The 23,158-nt window shown below is 39.3% G+C and overlaps 1 protein-coding gene across 7 annotated transcripts in view; it reads left to right on the plus strand.

The window, feature by feature from the left end:
* The first annotated feature begins 5,926 nt into the window (after positions 1–5,926).
* Positions 5,927–23,158, plus strand: part of ZNF227 (zinc finger protein 227) — a 32,919-nt gene continuing 15,687 nt past the window's right edge. The window contains exons 1-6 of one of the 7 annotated variants that reach the window (XM_058280373.1): positions 5,927–5,995; positions 6,077–6,191; positions 6,537–6,699; positions 19,862–19,934; positions 20,157–22,376; positions 22,848–22,909. In XM_058280373.1, coding sequence (XP_058136356.1) covers positions 20,501–22,376; positions 22,848–22,909 — 1,938 coding nt within the window. In that variant the 5' untranslated portion in view covers positions 5,927–5,995; positions 6,077–6,191; positions 6,537–6,699; positions 19,862–19,934; positions 20,157–20,500. Of the gene's footprint in view, positions 6,192–6,536; positions 6,700–19,861; positions 19,935–20,156; positions 22,377–22,847; positions 22,910–23,158 lie in introns of all 7 variants that reach the window. The other 6 variants (XM_058280374.1, XM_058280377.1, XM_058280372.1 and 3 more) reach the window with 6 other exon arrangements.

Here is a 23,158-nt window from a genome sequence, read left to right on the forward strand (position 1 = left end):
ACAGATAAATTGGTGAAATTGATAAATGTTCCACTAACATTGATAAATATTTTCAGCAGGTTGCTGGATAAAATCAAGGTCCAGTACAATTTTGTTAGAAATGGTGATATTATTATAGTTTTAAATTGGATTTTTCTAGGAATTTAAATCTATTTCTCCTATATTTTCAAATTTATTATATTGTTCATCATAATGTTCTCTTAATATTGGTAATGAAGTTCCCATTTTTTCCTCGAAATTGGTAATATGCATTTTGCTGTTTTTTCTTGATCACTTGAACATTATTTTTATCAATTTTATTGCTTGTCATAGGATTATCTTTTGAACTTCGTTTGAGCCACTTCGTTTGCTTGTTTTTTATTTCATTAATTTTCTCTTATCCTGATCATTTCCTTCCATTTACTTACTTTGGTTTTGATATTTATTAACTTCTTGAGACGGATGTTCTCATTTTTATTTTCACCTCTTCTTAATATATCCATTTATGGCTTTACATTTCCTTAAGTATGCGTTAAAATCTCCCATACTGATTATGAATTTGTATTTTTCTTCTTGTAGTTCTGTTTTTGCTTTATAAAATTTTCTTTATATTATGTGAGGCTATCAATTCTTGATAATTTGAAACCTTTATTATTATGTAGTACTCTTAGTTAATGTTATCATTCTTTTTGCCTCAAGGTCTCCTTTGTCCAAAATAACATACCTTAAGATTATAGAATTTAAGGTCTAGGATAATGGTAGCTTTCTCTGGAGAGTATATTCATTTGTTTCTGCTAGGTGCCTGGAAGATAATAACAACAAAAAAGGTTCACCTTAATCCAATTTTAGGGAATAGGGTGATTTGCAGTTTGGGTCCCGTCCCTACCAGAGAGGCTCCATTTCCCGTTCATCCTTACTCCTACGGTGCAGCTCCTTGGGGTTATACCGGGAACTCCTCCTCCCGTCCCTGCAGGTCCTGGACTCAATGTTTTGTCCTGGATTCCCTTGAAGATGTCTAACGTGCTGTTCAGCTTTCAGCCTACAAAACCGGTAGGTGTCCTCAAAATAGACAAGTCCACCCTAAAACAGCAAGACTTTATCTGAGACTCGCTTTGGTACCCAAGGTATTCAGATCCAGGCGCTCAGAAGGCTGAGGTATTTCCGCTCCAGCAGCCGGGGCTATTGCCAGCTTTCCCCTCCTGCATTCTGGGAAGTGTAGTTTAGGTTTCTGCACAGGTCGGGGCACTTCCTCTAATGGACGGCTGGTCTAGGGAATTCTGGGAAATGGCTCAGGGACTTCCGGTGGTGGGAAGGAAGAATATTTGCTCTATAGGCTGCTTTCGTTTCTAAAGAGTTGAGTCCTCTTTGGTTCCTTGAGACCCTCAGAGTGTTGAGTGGGGAGCCACCGGCGCCCTGTCTTGGGCATAAGAGAAGCCTGGATGAGGGGTGGCAGGACTGTGGGCGGTTTGCGTCCCCCTCGGCAGTCTCGGGTTTGGGGTATTTGTGAGTTCCCAGAGCGAAGAAGGCACGAACCTAATATTGCCTGTTTGGAGTCTCCTGGCACTTCACAACCCGCTTTCCCCGCTTACCAGCCACTTTTGCTACTTCCTAGTGGTGTAACGTTGTGCAAGTTAATCTCTCTACCACATTAATTGTAGCACCTTTCGCTTCTATACGAATTCATTAAATGAACGCCACTGCCTTATGAGGTAGGCAATGCTGTTATCCCTTTAATACATAAGAAAATTGAGTTAGTGTTGGCAAATAAAACCCCAACGGTGGAGCGGATGTGGCTCACTGCAGTTGAGCACCCACCTCTCATATGGGAGATCCCTGTTCAGTTCCTGTTGCCTCCTAAAGAAAACAACCAACCAGCAGAAATGGAGCAGAGAAAACGAGCAGACAGTGAGCAGAAAAATCCAACAACAATGAACAGAAAAGAAGCACAGACCATGAGCCAACAGATGAGGGAGCTGTGGTGGTGGTGGTGGTGGTGGTGGTGGTGGTGGTGGGTGGCTGGGTGGGGGGGAGCCCTACCAACAAAGAAGGGCCTTCCTAAGAAGAAAGAAAGTTTTTATTATGGAATTGCACATATGCAGAGTGCCATTTTGTGGAAAGATGAAAAAAATGACAACAATGGAAAAGAAATTCTACTTTATACAGACACTTAAAAACATTTCATACCAATTTAATTTTTTAGCCACTACATAAACTTTCAGAATTAACACTATCTTGTCTTCCTATAAGATGAATTAGCACCATTTGCTGCAAATTCTTTCATAAATTTCTCCAAGGATTACTTGGGAATCAGGGTAGCCATTTGTTTATTTTATCCAAAAGAAGACTAAAACTTCTCATATCTCTTGTAAGCAGGTTCATGCCTCAGAGAAAGGTTAAACCTGGTTAAACTTCCACAGAGACTGAGGTGTTTTTACTTACATTCAAAAGAGATGACTCTTAGACCTTTGAGAACCACTCCTGAGTTGTATACCTGTGAAGAGGCTTACTTAGACTGTAACAAGATGTGTGTGCATATCAAAAGGTTAGAGAAAGGATTCACAAGCACTTACGTTTCTAATGGAAATGCTCTAAGAAAAAGGAGATGGAAGATTGACACTTTTGGCAATAGGGAAATTGCTTTTTTCCCCCATTTCCCCTTAGAGAAGAAAGCTTATTTGCTTAAGACTTAACAGCTAGTGAGGCAGAACTGTGATTTGAACCCAATGGGTTGGAGCCCCAAGCCTATGTATCTAATCTCTATGTTGTACATTTTTTAAACTATTAAGTGGTCATCTACATGGTTTAAGAAAGAATTTTTCTATCAGGTTTGGAAGGTGGTTTGAGGCTTTGTAGTTTATATTCTCATTATAGAAGTAATATATGCCCACTATAGAGAAATTAGAAAATACAGAATGGTAATAAAGAATCAAAGTTACCCATGATCTCAGGATTTTGAGAAAACAACATTTTAATGCATTTATGCACTGATGTGAACTAGGTATTTTTGCCTTCAACATGGCCAAACATACGCGAATTTATAGAAGGGTATAATAACCCCCTTTCCAATCATCAGTCATCTTAACCCTTGTCAACATTTTTCCTATTTTATGGCAAACTCATGCAATACTATCTTGAGGATAGAGGAGGAGATTGCATTTTTTAACCCAAAGCCAAAGCCCAGTCTTGGAGTCAGTAGAATTTCAAAGTCATTAACATTAATTGATAACATGTGGGGAACAAAGTAAAGCAGCTGCTAACTTCAGGGTTTTCACTCCTGGCAACTAGGAAAATAGTAGTTACAGAGAATGCTAAGGGACATAGACAAATTTGAAATTTGGAGAGGAATAATTATGAAATTGGTCTCTTTATTTGGAGTTTGACTTGTCACTGTCTTCTATATCTTGGTTTCTGATCTATTAGGCTGCATGTTTCTTTGTTGCAGGGAGCATTTCCCACTCTATAATATGTATCATCCAGTGCAAGACTGACAGAGAGGGGTAAGTGTGAGTGGTTGGTGTAGCTGCCTAACATTCCTGAAATGGGCCTGCAGCTCAGTTAAATTATATTCAGAATTCCTGAAATGGATTTAGGAAACAATAAAGTGGAAATGATATAAGTTTTAGTAGTTCTTTATCTCACTTTTGGTGGGATGTAGAGTCTACCATTTTTTTCCCCCACAGCATTCAAAAGTTGATATACAGTTATTGGTAATATCTTAATGATCTAAAGCAAAATTATTTAGAAACAATTCATCCCTCATTTATGTGTTTGTGTTTAAAACCTGAGGATAATTGCTAACTTTTATGGCATGGTCATGATTCAGGCAGAGTTTCCGCTGCTTTATATTTATTTACTCACTTGTTTCTCATATCAAGCCTATTATTATCTCCATTTTATAAATGAAGAATAAAAGGAGAGAGATTACAGAATAAGTGGAAACTAAAATTTTAACCTAGGCAGGCTGATGCCAAGTGTGTAATCTTGACTATTATATATATTGCTTTTATTAGTCTACCAGACAAAACTCATAAGAAATTTTACAGGAGCAGGGGATATTTAAGCTATGAATGAAGACTAAAACTTGGGAGCAGTGGGGTAGTGACAGAAGTAATAGCAAATGCAAAGATTTGGATGCTTTTTGTAGGAGAACTTATCTCTGGATATCTAGGGGAAGAGTGCATCTGAGGAGGGAAACAGCATGTGGAAGATACTTGTGTGACTTGCTAAAGCATTTGGACCTCTTAGAGCATTGGATAGGAATACAGGAGAAAATAATCAAATTTTCATCTTAGGATGTGTCTTTCTGACATCTTCAAGGAAAACTATTTGAAGGAAGTTAAATATTCTGTTCATGTGGGCTGTATAATCTCTGATTAATGTAATGGTTACCACTTGGGCTCTGGTTGTTAAATGTCAAATTTTGAAAGCTGGCTCTAGCTTATACTAGCTAAGTAACATGGGAAATAGTACTTGGTCTCTCTTTGCTTCTGGTACCTACACTTTAAAATAGTACCTACCTACTCTAGAAAGGAAGCTGTGCCTGTAAGAGAACAAGAGCTCACCTGATTGTGGAGGAGAAAAGAATTTTATTAATGATCTTGCAAGAACGGGTGCACGACCTGAATAACATATGTGGCATGCCAAACAGCTAGAAACAGTGACATTTATACCCTAAACCTAACATGCAGGTCCCTCCCCTGTTCCCCACTAATTGGGTATTTAATGGGTTACAGCCTATCGAGAGGTCTAACTAACTGACATGGTTCCCACTCTCAGTCACTGTTCTGAGTTAGCTCAGCCCACTTTCAGTCCTAGTGCTGCTTTTCAAGTTCAGTACTACTTTAGCTTTGGCCCCACCCTTGCTTCTCGCCATTGGCCCCCTTGCTTTGGTGCCACTTTTCAAATTCTTGGCGCCAAAGCTGCTAGAACCCCTTTCCCTCCCTCCTCCAACTGCAGAACTGGCTTTGGCTTCACATTTCTGTGAAATCTAAACTTAACCCTTTCCTTACACCTCCTTAAAAAGATTGTATTGAAGATGAAGTGAGAGTACCAGAGTCTACAGAGTTTGGCACATACTCAGTGCTCTATAAGAGACAGCTGTATGTAACAGAATAAGGAATATATATTCAACAAATGAGAAATGCAAATTTTTACTGTAGGGGATATGTGGATATTTTACCCACCCTCTACCCACCCTCATTTCTTTGACACATCAATTCTATCATATATTTCAGCAAATAACGATAGTCTTGATAATGACCATTGCTTAAACATATAATTAACAATAATCTGTTCATCTTTCAAATTCAGAAACTCCGAGTAATGATTACAATAGTTCCTATTGTCTGAAGAAGTTTATCATAGAAGTATATGCTGAAGCCTGTTTTTTTATTGAGTATGTCTAGTTGTCGTCAGTAGGAAAATTATTCTGTATTATTCGTGCTGTTAATAGAAGTAGAAACCCACTGTTCTGCTTCCATTACATTTTTTTTTTCTTTCTTTTTGTATCTAAAAGAACCAAATTAAGCTGATTCTGGTTATGTATAAAACTACAAAATAAAGAGTATCTCTTTTCCTCTTTTTTCTGGAAGTGGTGGGGTATCTGTTCCTTACAAACGTTATTTTCTTTTAAGACTAACCCTTTACATATTTGCTATTTATTTATTTATTTTTTTGTCATTGGACAAAAGCTAGGATCTACTAGCATCACAGAATGCGTCACACCGGCAAAACGGCAGGAAGCCATGAAGAGGATTCTGGGAGTTGTAGTTCGGGAGCGCTGAGAATTGGACGCTTTTTTTTTTCTCTCAGCGTGGGACAGGGTTCTTCCTCCTTTTAGGGATTCTGGGAAATGTATTCCCAGAATTCTTCCCGGAAGCTGTTGGGCTGCAGGGGGCGGGGCAGAGAAGCTAGTTCCCCTCTGCTCTTCTGGGAAGTGTAGTTCAAGAGCACGGTGTACGCAGAGGCACTTCCGCCCCGAGACAGTGAGCCTGCCACCATCTTTTCTTTCCGGGAGGTGAGTCAATTCCGCGCCCCACGACTCTGCCAACGTTTTTATCCTGAGCGCGGGACTAGCCGGGAACTACGTATGTTTTAGAAAGAAGAAGCGGCGGCCACCTGGCGGAAGTTGAGAGGCGGAGGGAGGGCGGAAGTTTGGATTCTTTCAACTTCCCGCACTTACCTACCAGTTCTGCTACTTCTATCCGTTGAAGGTATAGCGAGTTATTATCTCTGCTCTCTGGTATCCTCAACTGTAAAAGGGAGATGAAGATCGTAACTCCCGGGTAGGGTTGTAATTAGAATTAACTGAGACAATACATGTTCAACTCTTAGAAAAGTGGTGGCCCGTGGTAATGAGTTGACTTTTACTATTGATAAAATTATTCCTTGCTAAGTACCTTTTTGACTGGAAGCCCTTATGAAGACAGATCAGATCAGAGCTCTAGGAGTAATCCTCTCTCGTTCCTCAGGAAGCCGAGCTCTTCCTGAACTTTTACTGCTCTCTCTCGTCGTCGTCTCCCCACTCCCCCCCTCCCTCCCCCTTTTTTTTTTTAAAGGAAGGATTGAATCACCCGGGTTAGTACCTGGGGATGTCCACTGCGGTTTATCCGAGAGAGAGGTGCAATCCAGATAACTCACCGCATCTTTTTCTTCATCACCCCTGAATTCAGAACGGCTAGAAAGGAAAAGACTTCCTGGCTTCTCGCAGTCTAACCCCAGGTACATATACATGGAACGTATTTTTTTGTGGTGTCATCTCTGTTTTCGGTTAATCAAGTTTCCTTCATTCATTAATAAATTCTGCTAGGAAGATGTTAAAATATTTGTTGAATAAATGTGTGAATGTCTTGGAGTGATATTCGGAATGGAGTTTACATTATCAGTGAAGTGAGTCCTGTTATCCCAATTTTAAAGATGAAAAAAGTGAGGCAGAAAGAAAGGGCTTATGATACTTTCCCAAAGTCATTCAGCTCTTAAGAGAGAGAGTTGGGGTTGAACTCAAGCTCTCTCTTTCCAGAGCCTTTTAAGTAAAACTTATGGTATACTCCTTCAGTTCTACGAAATAGTAATCCGTGTGGTTAAAGGGGAGTCATTTGAAATCAGCCCAGAGAAGGTGGGGTGGGACTTCACTGTGGAAAACCTGGAAAACGACATTAAGTTTCTTAATTTAATTCCTTAAACATCTCATTTATTTAATTAGATTTCATTTCAATGAGATAGGTTATACAGTATTCTGGTTGTAGAAGTAATGAATGAGAACACTTGAAATGTGGCTAGACACACTGGATTTTAAAGGATTTTTACAAAATATAAAAATCTCATCAATAAATTTTATTTGGATTACTTGTTGCAATAATGAGATTTTGGATAAAATGGGCTAAAATTAACCATTATGAAAATTAATCCCTCCTTTTTTTTTTTTTACTTTTAAAAAATGTTACTGCTAGAAAACTTTAAATTATCTATGTGGCTCTCAGTATATTTCTTTTGGACAGCACTGTTATAGATAATTTAGAAATTATAAAAATGAATAAAGAAAAATTTTAAATTACTTTAAAAACTGCTAACATTTCAATGTATGTACCTTTGGTAATTGCCCTGTATATATTCATGAATGTTTCTCAAAATTGGTTTTGTACTCTATGCTTTTTTTCCTTAACATGTTGTGGAAATTTCCAAGCATATAAATGAAATAGAGTAGTATAATGAATCTCCATATAACCAGCAATTTGTTTGAACATTTACTACAAATTATTTCCTTCCCGGTATTTTTTGCAGGGTGGGAGGCTAGAATCTTTTTTGGTTATTTTAAACAAATCAGTTTTATTGGTACGTATTAATAAAGCATACAATTCATCCAAAGTGTACAATCAGTGATACTTGGTATAATCATATTGTTGTGGGACTAGAGTCTTTTTATAGCATATCCCAATATTGAGTCACTTTCTCAAATTCTTCCATGACTTCCAAAACTGAAACTTGCTTTTTGGCATTTGCTCAGTTTTTTTTCCCATCCTTTTCCTTTCAGACTTTGAAATCATTATATTTTAGTTTTGTCTCTTACAATTAAATATATGTACTTTTTTTTTTTTAATGCAGTCTGGGATGTTTAATCTTCTTGTTAATATGTATGTATTTTTACCATAGAATTTTATTTGCACAATTGGTTGTCTTTAACAACAGGAATTTTTTGGCTCACAATTTCAGAGGCTAGAAGACTTGCTTCCCCCAGGGATCCAGAGTGTCTTGGCTGTCCAGCAGTCCTTGGGTTCCTTGGCTTTCCTATCTCATGGTGATGTTCTCTCCTTTCTCCTTCAGGTCCATTGACTTCCAGCTTCTGCCTTTTCTCAGGGCTTTCTCTCTAGAAGGCCTCCTATAAGGAATAGGAATAAGACCCAACTAGATTCATTTGGCCACAGCATAACCAAAAGGTCCTATTTACAGTAGGTTTGCACCCACAGGAATGGGGTTAAGGTTAAGAATATGTTTTTTTCTGGGGTACGTAACTCAGTCTACCAGAAGCATTCTTTCTTTTTGTTCTCCCTTCTTTCCTTAGTTGCAATTCATTCCATTTTATTTGCCCTTAACTGATTTGGAAACTATACAATCTTGTGTTATTCTTTTAACTTTTAAAAATGATTCTGTGTGTTAATGAATAGTAAATTTAATCAGCATATATTCTCATTATGAAAAATATAGAGATAATAAAATACTTTAAAATTTGATGATGTCCCTTCCTGCCTTTTTATTATTATAATTAATTGTAAAGTTAGGGTATAGGTCAATTTTTTATTTCAAGCACCCTCCAAATTTGTTGTTATAGTTCTTTGGCTTTTTCTTTGTTGTTGTTTTATTATTGATATATTTTAAATGTTTTACCACTACTTCTTTTTCTTTAAGATTTATTTTATTTATTTCTCTCCCTTCCTCAATGTTTGCACTCACTGTCTGTTCCTTGTGTACTCTCTGTCTCTGTTTGTCTTTTTTTTTTATTTAAGGAGGCACTGGGAACCGAACCTGGGACCTACCATGTGGGAGAGAGGCTTGAGCCACCTCCGCTCCCTGCTTATTCTGTTTCCTCAATGTTGTGTCATCTTGTTGTGTCAACTCACTGTCTTGCTTGGCTTCTTTAGGTGGTACTGGGAACTGAACCTGGGACCTCCCATGTGGTAGGCAGGCATCCAATTTCCTGAGCCACATCTGCTTCCTGTTACCACTACTACTTTCTAAAAAAAAAGATTTCTTTCTTTCTTTCTCTCCCTTCCCCCCCTCCCCCCAGTTGTCTGTTCTCTGTGTCCATTTGCTGCGTCCTGTTTCTTTGTCTGCTTCTGTTGTTGTCAGCAGCACGGGAATCTGTGTCTCTCTTTGTTGCGTCATCTTGTTGTGTCAGCTTGTTATGTCAGCTCTCCATGTGGGTGGCGCCATTCTTAGGTAAGCTGCACTTTCTTTCGCACTGGTGGCTCTCTTTATGGGGTGCACTTCTTGTGCCTGGGGCTCCCCTACGCAGGGGACACCCTTGCGTGGCAGGGCACTCCTTGCGCACATTAGCACTGCGCATGGGCCAGGTCCACACGGGTCAAGGAGGCCCGGGGTTTGAACAGTGGACCTCCCATGTGGTAGATGGACGCCCTAACCACTGGGCCAAGTCTGTTTCCCTACCACTACTTGCAGTCCGTATTTAGGATTCATTTAGTCATAAATTCTTTTAGTTTTTGTTCAGCTAAAATATCTTTGTTTTTCCCACATGTAAATAATATTTAGCTGAGTGTAAAGTTCAAGGTTAACAATTGTCTTAGTTTCCTGAGGCTGCTATAACAAGTTAATCCAACAACAGAAATTTGTTGTCACAGTTCTGGAGGGCGAAAGCCCGAAATCAAGTTGTTTGCTGGGCTCTGCTTCCTCTGAACGTTCTAAGGAAGAATAATTCCTTGCTTCTTTGTAGCTTCTGGTGGCAGGTGGCAGTTCTTGGCATTCCGTGGCTTGTGGTTGTATAACTCCAGTCTTTAGCTCCATCTTCACATGGCCTTCTCTCCAGTGTGTATTTCCTGTCTCCCCTCTCCCTGTAAGGACACTAGTCATATTGAATTAAGGGCTTACCCTACTCCAGTATGATCTCAACTAAATTACACCTGCAAAAACCCTATTTCTAAATGAGGTCTCATTCTGAGATAGTCAGGGGGAGCATAGAACTTCAACTTATCTTTAGGGTGGTGGAATTCAACCCATAACATCAATTATTTTAGTTTTCATTTGGATATATTATTCTGTTGTTTTAGATCTCCATTCTTTTTCTGTGTTTCTGTGAGTCTTACGGTCATTTCTGTTAGGTAAAACTATATTTTCTTTCTGGGAACATTGTTTTTTTTTTTTTTTTTTTTTTTTAACTTTTTCTTTTGAAATAATTTCAAACTTAACAGGACAGTTGCGAAAATAATACAAAACCCATACAGAGAACTCCAACTTATCTCAGGTCATCCACATACATCAGCTATCATTCTATCTTTCCATCCATCCATCCATCCATCTATCTACCCTGTAAACCAACTTATCTCAGGTCATCCACATACACCAACTATCATTCTGTCTATCTTTCCATCCATCCATCCATCCATCCATCCATCTACCCTGTAAACATTTGAGAGTAGGTTGTATACATTGTAGTCCTTGAACATTCTGATCACTCTGCACTAGGTCTCCAATCTAGTGTAATTTCAATTATGGCGCTTGGGAGTGGGGTAGAGCTGAAAATTGTGCAGGAACAAAACAAAAACAAAACAACCACTGTATTGACTTTTAAAAATATCTTTTGTATATAATTATTTTAAAAATATAAAAGTTATATTCTGGAATTTCCCTCTTACACCAAATAAATAACGTAGTGAATTAATTGTAATTTCATTCCACCATCATCAAGGTCTCTGAATAGACTTGGCCAACTGATGTTTACAGCCCAGAATTTTGTGTTTTATTTTACAGAATTTACTACATGATTTTTCTGAATTACTAAAATTGTAAAAGTTAGCACAATAACAAAGCTTCCTTTTGTAGAAAAAATTGTTTCTATCACCTTCTTATTACTTTTATAAATAGACAGAACACACTACTTTTTACTGTATTTTACCTTGGTATAACATGGTTATTTTTTTAATAAGATTTGAATATTTTAATTAAAAATTAAAATTTGAAGTGTGTCTGTGGTTCTTCATTTATGTTGTCAATTTTTGCAACAGTCGACTTTTTACAAAGGAACAAACATACCTCTTCAGCTGTTTTTAAGTGGAGAAATGCCAGTTATTAAAAACTGCCGTTTTCCAAACTTTTAAAACCTCCAACTGTGAATTCAGTGCTGTTTTCAGCAAACTAAGCCAGAAATGCACTGTTCTCTGGTAGTGTATGACTTGACCTCATAAGGTTTACCAGTGATGAAAAAGTATTTTGATTATCATTAACTTTTTTCAAAAGATCCAACTTTTTCTCTCTGTCTTTCCATGTTTTCTTCAGGGTCCCTTTCAGCAGTGGGTTTGTAGTTACATCTGTATTATAATGTATTGTTGGGTTGACCATCTGCTGAAAACTCCTGAAGAGTGTTATGAATTATAGTCATTAGTTGTTTTGCCAGTTTGGTGTCCAATGGTAATTTGCTTTCCATTATCAGTTAGATGTTCTTTTTAAACTGTAAAATTAGATGCATGAACTCACATTTCTCCCTTTTCTCTGCATCCCCCAATTTTATTGTTGTTGTTTTCATAAAATATTTAAAGCATTGTTTGACAGAAATAAGTGTGTCTGTGATCCATGGATTATATCCTGGCCCAGTGGAGTGGTATTTAACATTTTTAATTTCCTCTCAGTGTTTTATATCAAGATTAATGTATTAGTTGCTTTGTTGATTTATTTCTTTTGTTGATGTTTTAATAAATGAGACAGCCTTGACACTAAAAAAATCAACTGACCATATTTGTATGGATTTGTTTCTCGGCTCTATATTGTGTTTCATTGATAATTGTTCTGTCCCTTTGTGAATGCCACACTGTCTTGAGTGCTGTTGCTTTACAGTAAGACTTTTTTTTTTTTTAAGATTTATTTTATTTGTCCCCCCCACCTCGTAATTTGTGCTCTATAAGGTTGAGTCTGCTCGTCTTCTCTTTAGGAAGCACCAGGAACTGAACATGGGACCTCCCATGTGGGATAGAGGCGCTCAATTGCTTGAGCCATCTCAGCTCCCTAGTTTGTTGTGTCATCTTGTTGCATTAGCTCATGGTGCCTGCCTGTCACGTTTGCTCACCTTCTCTAAGAGGTCCCGGGAACCAAACCTGGGACCTTCCATGTGGTAGGTGGGAGCTCAATCACCTGGGCCACATGTATTTCCCTATAGTAAGTCTTATAGCAAAATCTGGTAGTGTGAGTCCTCTGACTTTATTCTTTTTCAAAATTGTGTTAGCTAACCTAATTCTTTGCCTTTCCCTATAAATTTTAGAATCAGCTTGTCTATAAATTTTGTTAAATCTGTAGATCAGTTTGGGGGAAAATGACATTTTATCTGTATTTAATCTTTTAATCCTTGAGCATTGCATGCCTATCCATTTGTTTAGGTCACTTATTATTTCTTTCATCAAGGTTTTGTAGGTTTTTTGTTTTTTGCACATGTTTTGTTAGATTTATACCTATGTACTTAGTTATGTTCTTTTTGGAGCTATTGTAAATGACAGTTTTAAAAAATATTCCGCTTTCAAGTTATTCATTGCTGGCATATAGAAATACAATTGATATTTAGTGTATGAGTGTATATTGGTATTATATTCTGAGACCTTGCTAAATTCATTTGTTAGTTCTAAGGGGTTTTTATAGTCTTCTTTTTCCAATATTAAGAAAGTATGCCATGGGAAATGGTTGTGGCTGAACTGATAGAGCATCCACCTACTATATGGAGGGTCCAGGGTTCGATACCCAGGGCTCCTGACCCATGTGGTGAGCTGGCCCATGCGCAGTGCTGCTGCATGCAGGGCGTGCCATGCCACACAGGGGTGTCCCCCGTGTAGGGGTGCCCCACGCACAAGGAGTGCGCCCTGCAAGGAGAGCCACCCTGCGTGAAAAGAGCGCAGCCTGCCTAGGAGTGGCACTGCACACATGGAGAGCTGACGCAGCAAGATGACACAGCAGAAAAAGAGACACAGTTTCCCAGTGCTGCATGACAAGAATGCAAGCAGACACAGAAGAACACACAGTGAATGGACACAGAGAGCAGACAACAGGGGGGAAGGGGAGAGAAATAAAATCTTTAAAGAAAAAAAAAGTATGCAAACTTTATGGTGTTTGCATAGTGTATTTTTACTTTTAACCTACCTACATCATAATTAAAGTGGGTTTCTCATACATGGTATATTTTGTTTGTTTGTTTTATTCATTAAGACAGTCTTTTCATTGGCATGAATATTGATATTTTTATTTAGATCTCCCATACTATTATTTGCTTTCCTTTTCTCTTGTTGCTTTTTTATCCTGTTTTTAATTATTTGTATTATTTTTAGCATTTCATTTTAATTTATCTATTGAGCTTTTGAATTCTTCTTGTATAGCTTTTTTATTTTTTAAAGATTATCCCCCCCTCCCCCCATTCCCCATTGTTGTCTGTTCTCTGTGTCCATTTGCTGTGTGTTTTTCTGTTGTCTGCTTGTATTCTCATTAGGTCGCTCTGGGAACCTATCCTGGGACCTTCTGGAGTGAGAGAGAGGCAGTCATTCTCCTGTGCCTCCTCAGCTTCCTGGTCTGCTGCGTCCCCCATTGTCTCTCCTCTCTCTTTTTGTTGTGTCATCTTGCTGTGCCTGCTCTCCACATGGGCCAGTACTTTGCACAGACCAGCACTCCACTTGGGCCAGCTCACTACACAGGCCAGCTTGCTTTTACCAGGAGACCCTAGGCATAAAACCCTGGATTTCCCATATGGTAGATGGGAGCCCAATCACCTGAGCCACATTCACCTCCCTGTAATAGCTTTTAAGTGATCACTCTAGGGATATGTTTTTCATCATCTATTTAGAATTAATATTTTTCTACTTCAAGCGAATTGTAAAAATTTCAGAACCATATGGATGCCTATACCTTCCCCCCATGATATTGTAGTTGGAATTATGTATTACCTCTTAATATGTTGAAACCCACATGAGACAATGTTACATTTTTTGCTTTTAATCATCTAACTTTTTTTTTTTTGAGATACTGGGGTCAGGGATTGAATCTGGGACCTTGTATGTGCGAAACTGGTGCTCAGCTACTTAGCTAAATCCACTGCCCTGAGTTGTTGTTTTGTTTGTTTGTTGTTTATTTTTAGGAGGTACCAGCAATCAAACCCAGGACCTTGTACATGGGAACAAGCACTCAACCACTTGAACTACATCTGCTTCCCTATCATCAAACATATTTTAAATAACTTAAGAGGAGAAAAATTATATTTATCTAATATATTTCTTTATATTTATTGTTTATATTGTATTTATCCATTTATTTACTATTTGTTTTGTTTTTCTTTCATTCCTGGTTCCAAATTTCTACTCTGAGATTATTTCCCTTCCATCTGAAGAACTTTTTTTTTTTGTAAAAACACAGGCCTTCAAGTCATCAGACGTAGCTTCCTTTTTTTCCCCTCCCTTGAGATGCTCCCTTATTTGCTCGTTGTCTGTGCTTTTTGTATCCACTCGTTTTCTGCTCGTCTTCTTTAGGAGGCACTGGGAACCAAACCTGGGACCTCCCATGTGGGAGGTGGGTGCCCAACTTCTTGAGCCACTCCCTGCTCTTTATGTCTGCTCATTTCATCTGCTTGTCATCTTTAGGAGGCACTGGGAACTGAACCTGGGACCCTCCCATGTGGGAGGAAGGTGTCCAACTGCTTGAGCCACATCTGTTTCCCTGAAGAACTTTTTATCATTTCTACTAGAGCAAGTTTTTTGGCTACAAATTCTTTTAGTTTTTCTATGTCTGAGAATCTCTTTATCTCATCTTCATTCCTGAAGGATATTTTCCCTTGATATAGAATTCTGGGTTGACAGTTCTTACTTCAGCACTTTAAACATGTAGCATCATTTCTTTCTGGCCTTTGTAGTTTTTGATGAGAAATCAGCAATCATTCAAATTGTTGTTGCACTACAAATAACATGTCATTTCTCTCTAGCTGCTTTCAAGATGTTTTCTTTGTCTTTATAGTTTTTAGCTTTTTGATTATTATATATCTAGGTGTAGATTTCTTTGAGTTTAACCTCTTTCAGATTTGCTGTACTTTTCAAATCTTTAAGTTTATGTATTTTACCAAATGTGGGAAAGTTTTAGCTAGTATTTTACTTTTTTTTTGGTACCACACTCTCCTCTCATTCTATAACTCATGACATGAATATTAGACCTTTAATTTTTGTCCCACTGGTTTCTGAGGCTCTGGTCATTTTTTTCCCAATCTACCAAGCTTGGATCATTTCTGTTGATCTGCATTTAAGTTCACTCTTTCCTCTGTCATCTCCACTCTGCTATTGAGTCCATCCAGTAATGTTTACCTCCCTCCCACCCTGTGAGATGGCTTCCTCATCTGTTTGCTCATTGTTTATGCTTGTTGTCTGCTAGTTGTTTTTGCTCGTCTGTTCATTGTTTTTGCTCAATGTCTGCTTGTTGTCAGCTCGTTGTTTGTTTGTCTTCTTTAGGAGGCACTGGGAACTGAATGCAGGACCTCCCATTTTGGAGGCAGGCACTCAACTGCTTGAGCCACATCCACTTCCCCATCCAGTGGAGTTTTTTTTTTATTCTCCCCCTCCTTGGGCTTGCTTGCTCCCTGCGTCCATTCTGTGCGTTCTTCTGTGTGTGTATTTATTTTTATTTATTCCCCCCCTTGCAGCTTGCTTATTGTCTGCTCTCTGTGTCTATTCGCTGCACACTCTTCTGTGTTTTCACTTGTCTCCCTGTTTTTTGTTGTGTCACCTTGCTGTAGTGCTTGCGGACTGGGCGGCACACTGCAGTGCTTGCAGGCTGGCAGCTCTCTGCAGCGTGCTGGGCGAGCCTACCTTCACAAGGAGGCCCTGGGACCCGAACCGAGGGCCTCCCATATGGTAGATGGGAGCTCAACTGATTGAACCACAGCTGCTTCCCCAGTGGAGTTTTTATTTAGCTTATTGTATATTTTTTGGTTCTCAAATTTCTTTCTGGTTCTTACATCTTCTGTTTCTTTGCTGAGAATCCCTTAGGAATTCCCCTTTCTACTTCTTAAACCATACTTAGTAGTGCCTTGCCATATAATCAGTGCTCGATAAATATTTTTTATGAATGCCCCTTACTTCTGTAGTGTGATTATAATATTTGATTTAGAATCTTTGTCTGATAATTCTACCATATGTGTCACCTTGGGGTTGGCATTTGTCGATTGTCTTTTCACTTGCAAGTCTTTATATGCCAAGAAGTTTGGGATCATATCCTGAATATTTATGAGATTCTGGACCTTACTTAAAGTCTAAAAAGAATGTTTCTTTTTTTCCCCTTCTTTTAGCAGACAAGCAATCGGGTTATGTTCTGGCTGCAATTTCTACCTTCCTGCTGTGGGCTGATGTTCCTTTATAGTTCAGTTTTCAAAACTTGTGTGGTATCTGGGATCTGTCTCATTTGTTAAACCTTGTAGGCATGCAGAGACCTGAGCAGCGGTCTGTTCCTTTGTTCAGTTCTTAAAATCTCTACTTTTTATGCATGTGCAGCTCAGGTGTGAGCCCAGGAATTCATACACAACTTTATTGCATTGCTTTCTTGTTCCCTCCTCTCTTCAATCTTTCTGACACTTTCTGGCTCCCTGGAGTCCTCCTTCCTAGTGTTCCTGCCAGAAATCTATGGCTTTTTGCTTTTCTGTCTCTGCCTCTGCTGCCCACTGCAAACAGCTGCATCTATGATTAGGAGCAATTGGAAGATAGGCAGAGGACAAAAGCAACACAGACTCCCCACACACACTTGAGACCACAGCTCCTTAGGTCAGAGAGGTCTCCCCTACTCTCTCTGACCTTTAGGAGTCCCCCTTTCTACTTATTGAGCCATATTTATCAGTGCCTTGCCATATAGTCACTGCTCAATAAATATTAGCTACAATGATCTTTTTTTTTAAAGATTTATTTATTTATTTATTTATTTCTCTCCTCCCCCCCTCCCCGCGCCCCAGTTGTCTGTTCTTTGTGTCTATTTGCTGCGTCTTCTTCTTTGTCCGCTTCTGTTGTTGTCAGTGGCACGGGAATCTGTGTTTCTTTTTGTTGCGTCATCTTGTTGTGTCAGCTCTCCGTGTGTGCGGCACCATTCCTGGGCAGGCTGCACTTTCTTTTGCACTGGGCGGCTCTCCTTACGGGGTGCATTCCTTGCACGTGGGGCTCCCCCATGCGGGGGACACCCCTGCATGGCATGGCACTCCTTGCACACATCAGCACTGAGCATGCAGCAGCTCCACACGGGTCAAGGAGGCCCGGGGTTTGAACTGCAGACCTCCCATGTGGTAGACGGACACCCTAACCACTGGGCCAAGTCTGCCGCCTTACAATGATCCTTTCTAGCTTTTATTTTTTTTAGTAGCCTGCTTCTTTGTGGATTAAATGAGTCATGATTTTTTTTTGGCTCTACAAACCTTTAAACCTTTATTCTGATCCCATTTATAAACATTGGGAAGCAGAAGGTTTGGATATTATGTTTGCTTTCTTTTCTTTGTGCATATGCCCATGGTGAGCCTTGAAGGGAGAGTTCACAAGGCCACAGAGTACTGGAGAAGGTTGGGAAATACATCACAGTCTTTTTTTTTTTTTTTTTAAAGATTTATTTTTATTTATTTAATTCCCCTCCCCTCCCCCGGTTGTCTGTTTTCTGTGTCTTTTTGCTGCGTCTTGTTTCTTTGTCCGCTTCTGTTGTCGTCAGCAGCACGGGAAGTGTGGGCGGCGCCATTCCTCGGCAGGCTGCTCCCTCCTTCGCGCTGGGCGGCTCTCCTTATGGGTGCACTCCTTGCGCGTGGGGCTCCCCTACGCGGGGGACACCCCTGTGTGGAATGGCACTCCTTGCGCGAGTCAGCACTGCGCATGGGCCAGCTCCACACAGGTCAGGGAGGCCCGGGGCTTGAACCGCGGGCGTCCCATGTGGTAGACGGACGCCCTAACCACTGGGCCAAAGTCCGTTTCCCCATCACAGTCTTTTATCTGCCTGTTTGTGGAAGATGTTTTGAACTAGTGATATGAAGAACAACCCTGACTTTTGAATTAGAAATACTTCCTCTTCCCCATGTCAAAAGTACTTTCATCAGAGAGGTTTGAAGGAGTGGCCCAGTTCCATGTTGAGAACTTAACTGAGCCTAAAGTTCCAGTTCCTTCCCATTAAATATCATAAGATACTGAATCTTGCAAAACCCTGTTACTCAGTAGAAGGCTGGCCAAATACGGAGTTAAAACAAAGGGAGTAAGAAATTGTGAAGGGATATTTCACCCAGAGTATGGAAATTTTAAGTGTTGTCTTAGTAATGCTTACCTGCCTGAAGTAGAGGACTAGCAGGTATTAGCTAACATTATTTAACACTATTATCAGGCAGTGTTCTAAAAATGCTTTTTGTGAATTTATTCACTTAAAATGGGTAAGAACTCTATGAAGTGCGAAATGGAGCAGTCTTTAGGGTTATTGTGGAGATTAAACAAGTTAATTGTAGAGCAAGTACAACAGTGCCGAAGGAGGCATAGAGCACTAGCAAATTGGAAGAGCCAGTATTTGGATGCAGATTTCTGGCTTCAGAGACCATAACTTTATAATATCCCTTCAGGTCCATTGCAGCAAAGTCCTCTCCCCCTTTCCATATCTGCCCTTTACTCTTCAACTCTTCTTTCCCTGATTCCATGAGATTCCTCACCCATCTGTTTGTGTTTGTCCTTAGAAGCAACACAGTGGCAGCATCTCGATTCAAGTTCTGCCTCTTCTACTTGCTGTTTGTGTAGTCTGGTTAACTTAACTTCAGTAAACCTCCACATCCTCATCTATTAAATGAAATAGTAATCATCATTGTCACCATCATCATCACTTATCGATAGTTTACCTAATGTGCCAGGCCCTGTGCCATGAACTTTACATTGATTTGCACATTTAATACCCTCAGCAATCTGTATGTGTGAAGAGGTTCTGTTATTTCTTCTATGTTATTACTAATTTAAGTGAAAGGGAGACTCTCACTTTTAAAAAAAATTTTTATTTCTCCTCACTCCCTTGTTTTTGTACTTGCTGTGTCTGTTCATCTTCACTGTTTCTTTAGAATGTACCAGGAACCAAACCCAGGACTTCTGATACAAGAGGGAGGCACCTAATCGCTCAAGCCAGCACTGTTCCCTGCTTTGTTATGTCCTTCATTATGTTTTTCTTCTTGTGTCTCTTGCTGCGTCATCTTGTTGTGTCAGCTTGCCACACTTGCCTGTCACACCAGCTCACTGTCTTCTTTAGGAGGCACTGGGAACCAAATCCGGGAATTTCCATGTGGTAGGTGGGAGCTCAATTGCTTGAGCCACATCCAGTTCCCTCTCACTTTGTTTAAAGAGAGAAATCTAGTGGAATTTTAGGTTTCTTTTACCTCCATGCACTTAGGATAAAATGTATTTACCATCAAACTTTTTCTTGCTTCATGAAGTAAATTGACCATTTAGAAAAGAAGTACCAGTACCAATAGAATATTACTAGTTAGACAACAAATTATTAAGTAAGAAGAAATTTCTAGTCAAAATTAACCTTTTCAGAGATTAAAAATGACTTTCATAGGAGCCAATATCTGAAGTCCAGATACCTTTCAGGTCTTTTTTTGTTTTTAAAAAAAGACATTTGCAAGTATAGTTTATGATGCAAAGTATTATCTGTTTTTTTGTAGCTGCAAGAAAAAGGGTGTCCTGGTTCTAAGAACTTTCCATATACTCATTTAATCCTTGGAGCAACCCTATGAGGTAGGTACAATTCTCATCCTATTCTCATTGTGCAGGTGACAGAATTGAGGCACAGCGGTTTTTAACTTCCCTAAGGTTATACAGATAAAAAGTATGATTTCCAGGTTTTAAACCCAGCCAGTTGACTCCAGAGCCCACTTTTTTTTTTAATACATAGCTTTTTATTTGTTTTTTCAAAATGCCTATTTAGAGTGCATGTAGTATTTTTTCTTTTTTTTCCAGAGCCCACCTTTTTAAACCCACGTGTGGTTATACTGCCTCTCATTTCTTACCATCGCCAGGATCAGAAAATACAATCAGACTTTGGTACTCGACTGCTTTGAAACTCATCGAATTTGGTACCTGATGCATTTTGATGTGAAAATTTTGTCCCGGTACTCGTCGCTGGTTTGGTACTTGATACGCAAGCTAGAACTTGTCAATGTTGGTTGCCTTGTGAGTCACTACCCTTTCCAGCTAAAACAAAGGTCACACCTTAATCACACGGTAGCTCTTACTGTGTGCACATCCCATTGTGGTCCTAGCTTCTGTGGTCATTTTGTTTATTTTTGTCTATTTTTCTCATCATGGGTCCTAAGAAAATGAGCAATGATAGTGCTAAGCAGAAAAGAAAATTACTTCGCACCACCATTGAACAAAAAAAAATAATAGTAGGTAAATATGAGAGTGGTATTCGCATTACTGATCTTGCTAGGGAATATGGTATGCCTAGAACAACGGTCTCCACCATCATTAAGAATAAAGAGGCAATAAAAAAAGCTGATGTTGCGAAAGGAGTTAAAGCAGTAACAAAGCAGCGTTCCCAAACACTTGAAGAAGTTGAAAAGCTGTTATTAATTTGGGTAAACAAGAAACAGTTAGCAGGTGACAGTGTATCGGAAGCCATGATACGTGAAAAAGCAAAAGCGTTGCATGCTGATCTTGTGAAAAACAAACCTGAACCAAATGATGAGAGTGTTGATGTTTTTAAGGCCAGCCATGGCTGGTTTGATAATTTTAAAAAGAGGACCGGCATCCATAGTGTCATGAGGAATGGTGAAGCAGCGAGTGGTAATAAAAAGGCTGCTGATGAATTCATCAGTGAATTTCAAGACTATGTAGAGGCTGAGGGTTTTATTCCCCACCAAGTTTTTAATTGTGATGAGACCGGAGTTTTTTGGAAAAAAATGCCGAGTAGAACATACATCACAAAAGAGGAGAAGGTATTACCAGGCCACAAACCAATGAAGGACAGGCTCACTCTATTGTTGTGTGGGAATGCTAGTGGGGACTTAAAACTCAAGCCGCTACTAGTCTATCATAGTGAAAACCCACAAGTGTTCAAGAAGCACAATGTCATAAAAAGCAAACTCCAGGTGATGTGGAGGGCAAACAGCAAAGCTTGGGTCACAAGGCAGTTTTTCACTGAGTGGATAAATGAAGTGTTTGGTCCCTCAGTGAAAAAATATTTGCTGGAGAAAGATTTGCCTCTGAAAGCTCTCCTACTTTTGGACAATGCGCCTGCCCACCCTCCAGGCTTGGAGGATGACTTATTGGAGGAGTTCAGCTTTATCACTGTAAGGTTCCTGCCCCCTAACACTACTCTTCTTATCCAACCCATGGGCCAGCAGGTCATTTCAAACTTCAAAAAGTTGTACACCAAGGCACTTTTCCAGAGGTGCTTTGAGATCACCTCTGACACCCAGTTGACCCTCACAGAATTCTGGAAGGAGCATTTCAATATCCTGCACTGCCTTAACCTTATTGATAAGGCCTGGAACGAAGTCTCTTATAGGACAATGAATTTGGCATGGAAGAATTTGTGGCCAGAAGCTGTGACTCAGAGAAACTTTGAAGGGTTTGAGGCTGACCCCAAGCCTGCAGGTACAGAGGGTACAGTTGTGCAGGATATTGTAACTTTGGGCCAATCCTTGGGTCTGGAGGTTGATGCTGCTGATGTTGAGGAGTTAGTGAAGGAACATTGTGAAGAGCTCAGCACTGAGGAGCTGCAGGAACTACAGAAGGAGCAGGAACAAGAGGTGGCTGAAGAGATTTCGTCATGTGAGGAGGAGATAAGGGAAGATGTCCCCCCTAGTTCCTTGATAAAAGAAATGTGTGCAAAATGGGCAGAAGTTCAAAATTTTGTGGAGAAGTACCATCCAGACAAAGCTCTGACAATCAGAAATGTGAATTTATTGAATGATCAAATAATTTCACACTTTCAAGGAATTCTGAAAAGAAGACAGAAGCAATCCTCACTGGATAAGTTTTTAGTGAAGGTGACAAAGAATGTGTCAGAGCCTGTGGTGCAAGTTGAGAAAAGGCAGAAAAGAGAACACCTGAAGTGCAAGTGCCCAATGTTTTATTGGAGGGGGACTCTTCCAAGCAACACTCCATGTAACCTCTCCTCCTCACCACTCTCCTCCCACCATCCCATTAGGCAGTGGACTCCTCTCAGTACAGGTAAAGTGAAGTTTTTATTTTATTTAATCTAAGTATTTATTACTTTTTAGGTTTATTTCTCCTGTAAAGTAATGATATACAACCGTATATTCTTACATATTGCCTTAAAAATGTGTATTGTTTTTGGTTTGGGAACACATTAATTTACATTATTCCTTATGGGAAAAATTTGTTTGGTTCTCAGTGTTTTTGGTACTCGTTATGCCTCCTAGAACCGATTAACCAGAATTGCCAAGGTACAACTCTAATTACAGTAGGGATACTGTGTTTGTTTGTTCAGGTTGTTCACTGCCTAATAACTCTTGGCAGCTAGAATTAGTAGTAGCTTGAATCTAGTCAAAATTCTGATGACTAAGCTTAATGTGGCTGCATCTGCCTGGAAGGAGAGGAACTCTTATAATTTCCACAAAGATTCATATGGGCTAATGGCAGCCCTGACCTGTGGCTCATGGTTTCTTTATCTTTCTCTAGTTATGCCTTCTCAGGACTCTGATCTTCTCCAGAAGGAGCAGAAGAAAATGACCAAGTTTCAGGTAAGGCATTCCTTTCTGTCTTTTAAAAAAATTTATTTCTCAAAGATTCAACACAATTTTTCCCTTTCCTTGGAAAGTTAATGGAAAACAACAGATTTTGAGTACATGTTGTATGCCAGACATGTGTGTATTTTGTATGTTTTATTATCTCTATTATTTCACAAAATAATCTTTAAAAAATAATAGAATTATTAAGTAGGCAAAAATAATACACACTATTTGTTTACAGACTAACTTTCCATTGTAACA

This window comes from Dasypus novemcinctus, chromosome 18 (assembly GCF_030445035.2).
Source record: "Dasypus novemcinctus isolate mDasNov1 chromosome 18, mDasNov1.1.hap2, whole genome shotgun sequence".
Lineage (NCBI taxonomy): Eukaryota > Metazoa > Chordata > Mammalia > Cingulata > Dasypodidae > Dasypus > Dasypus novemcinctus.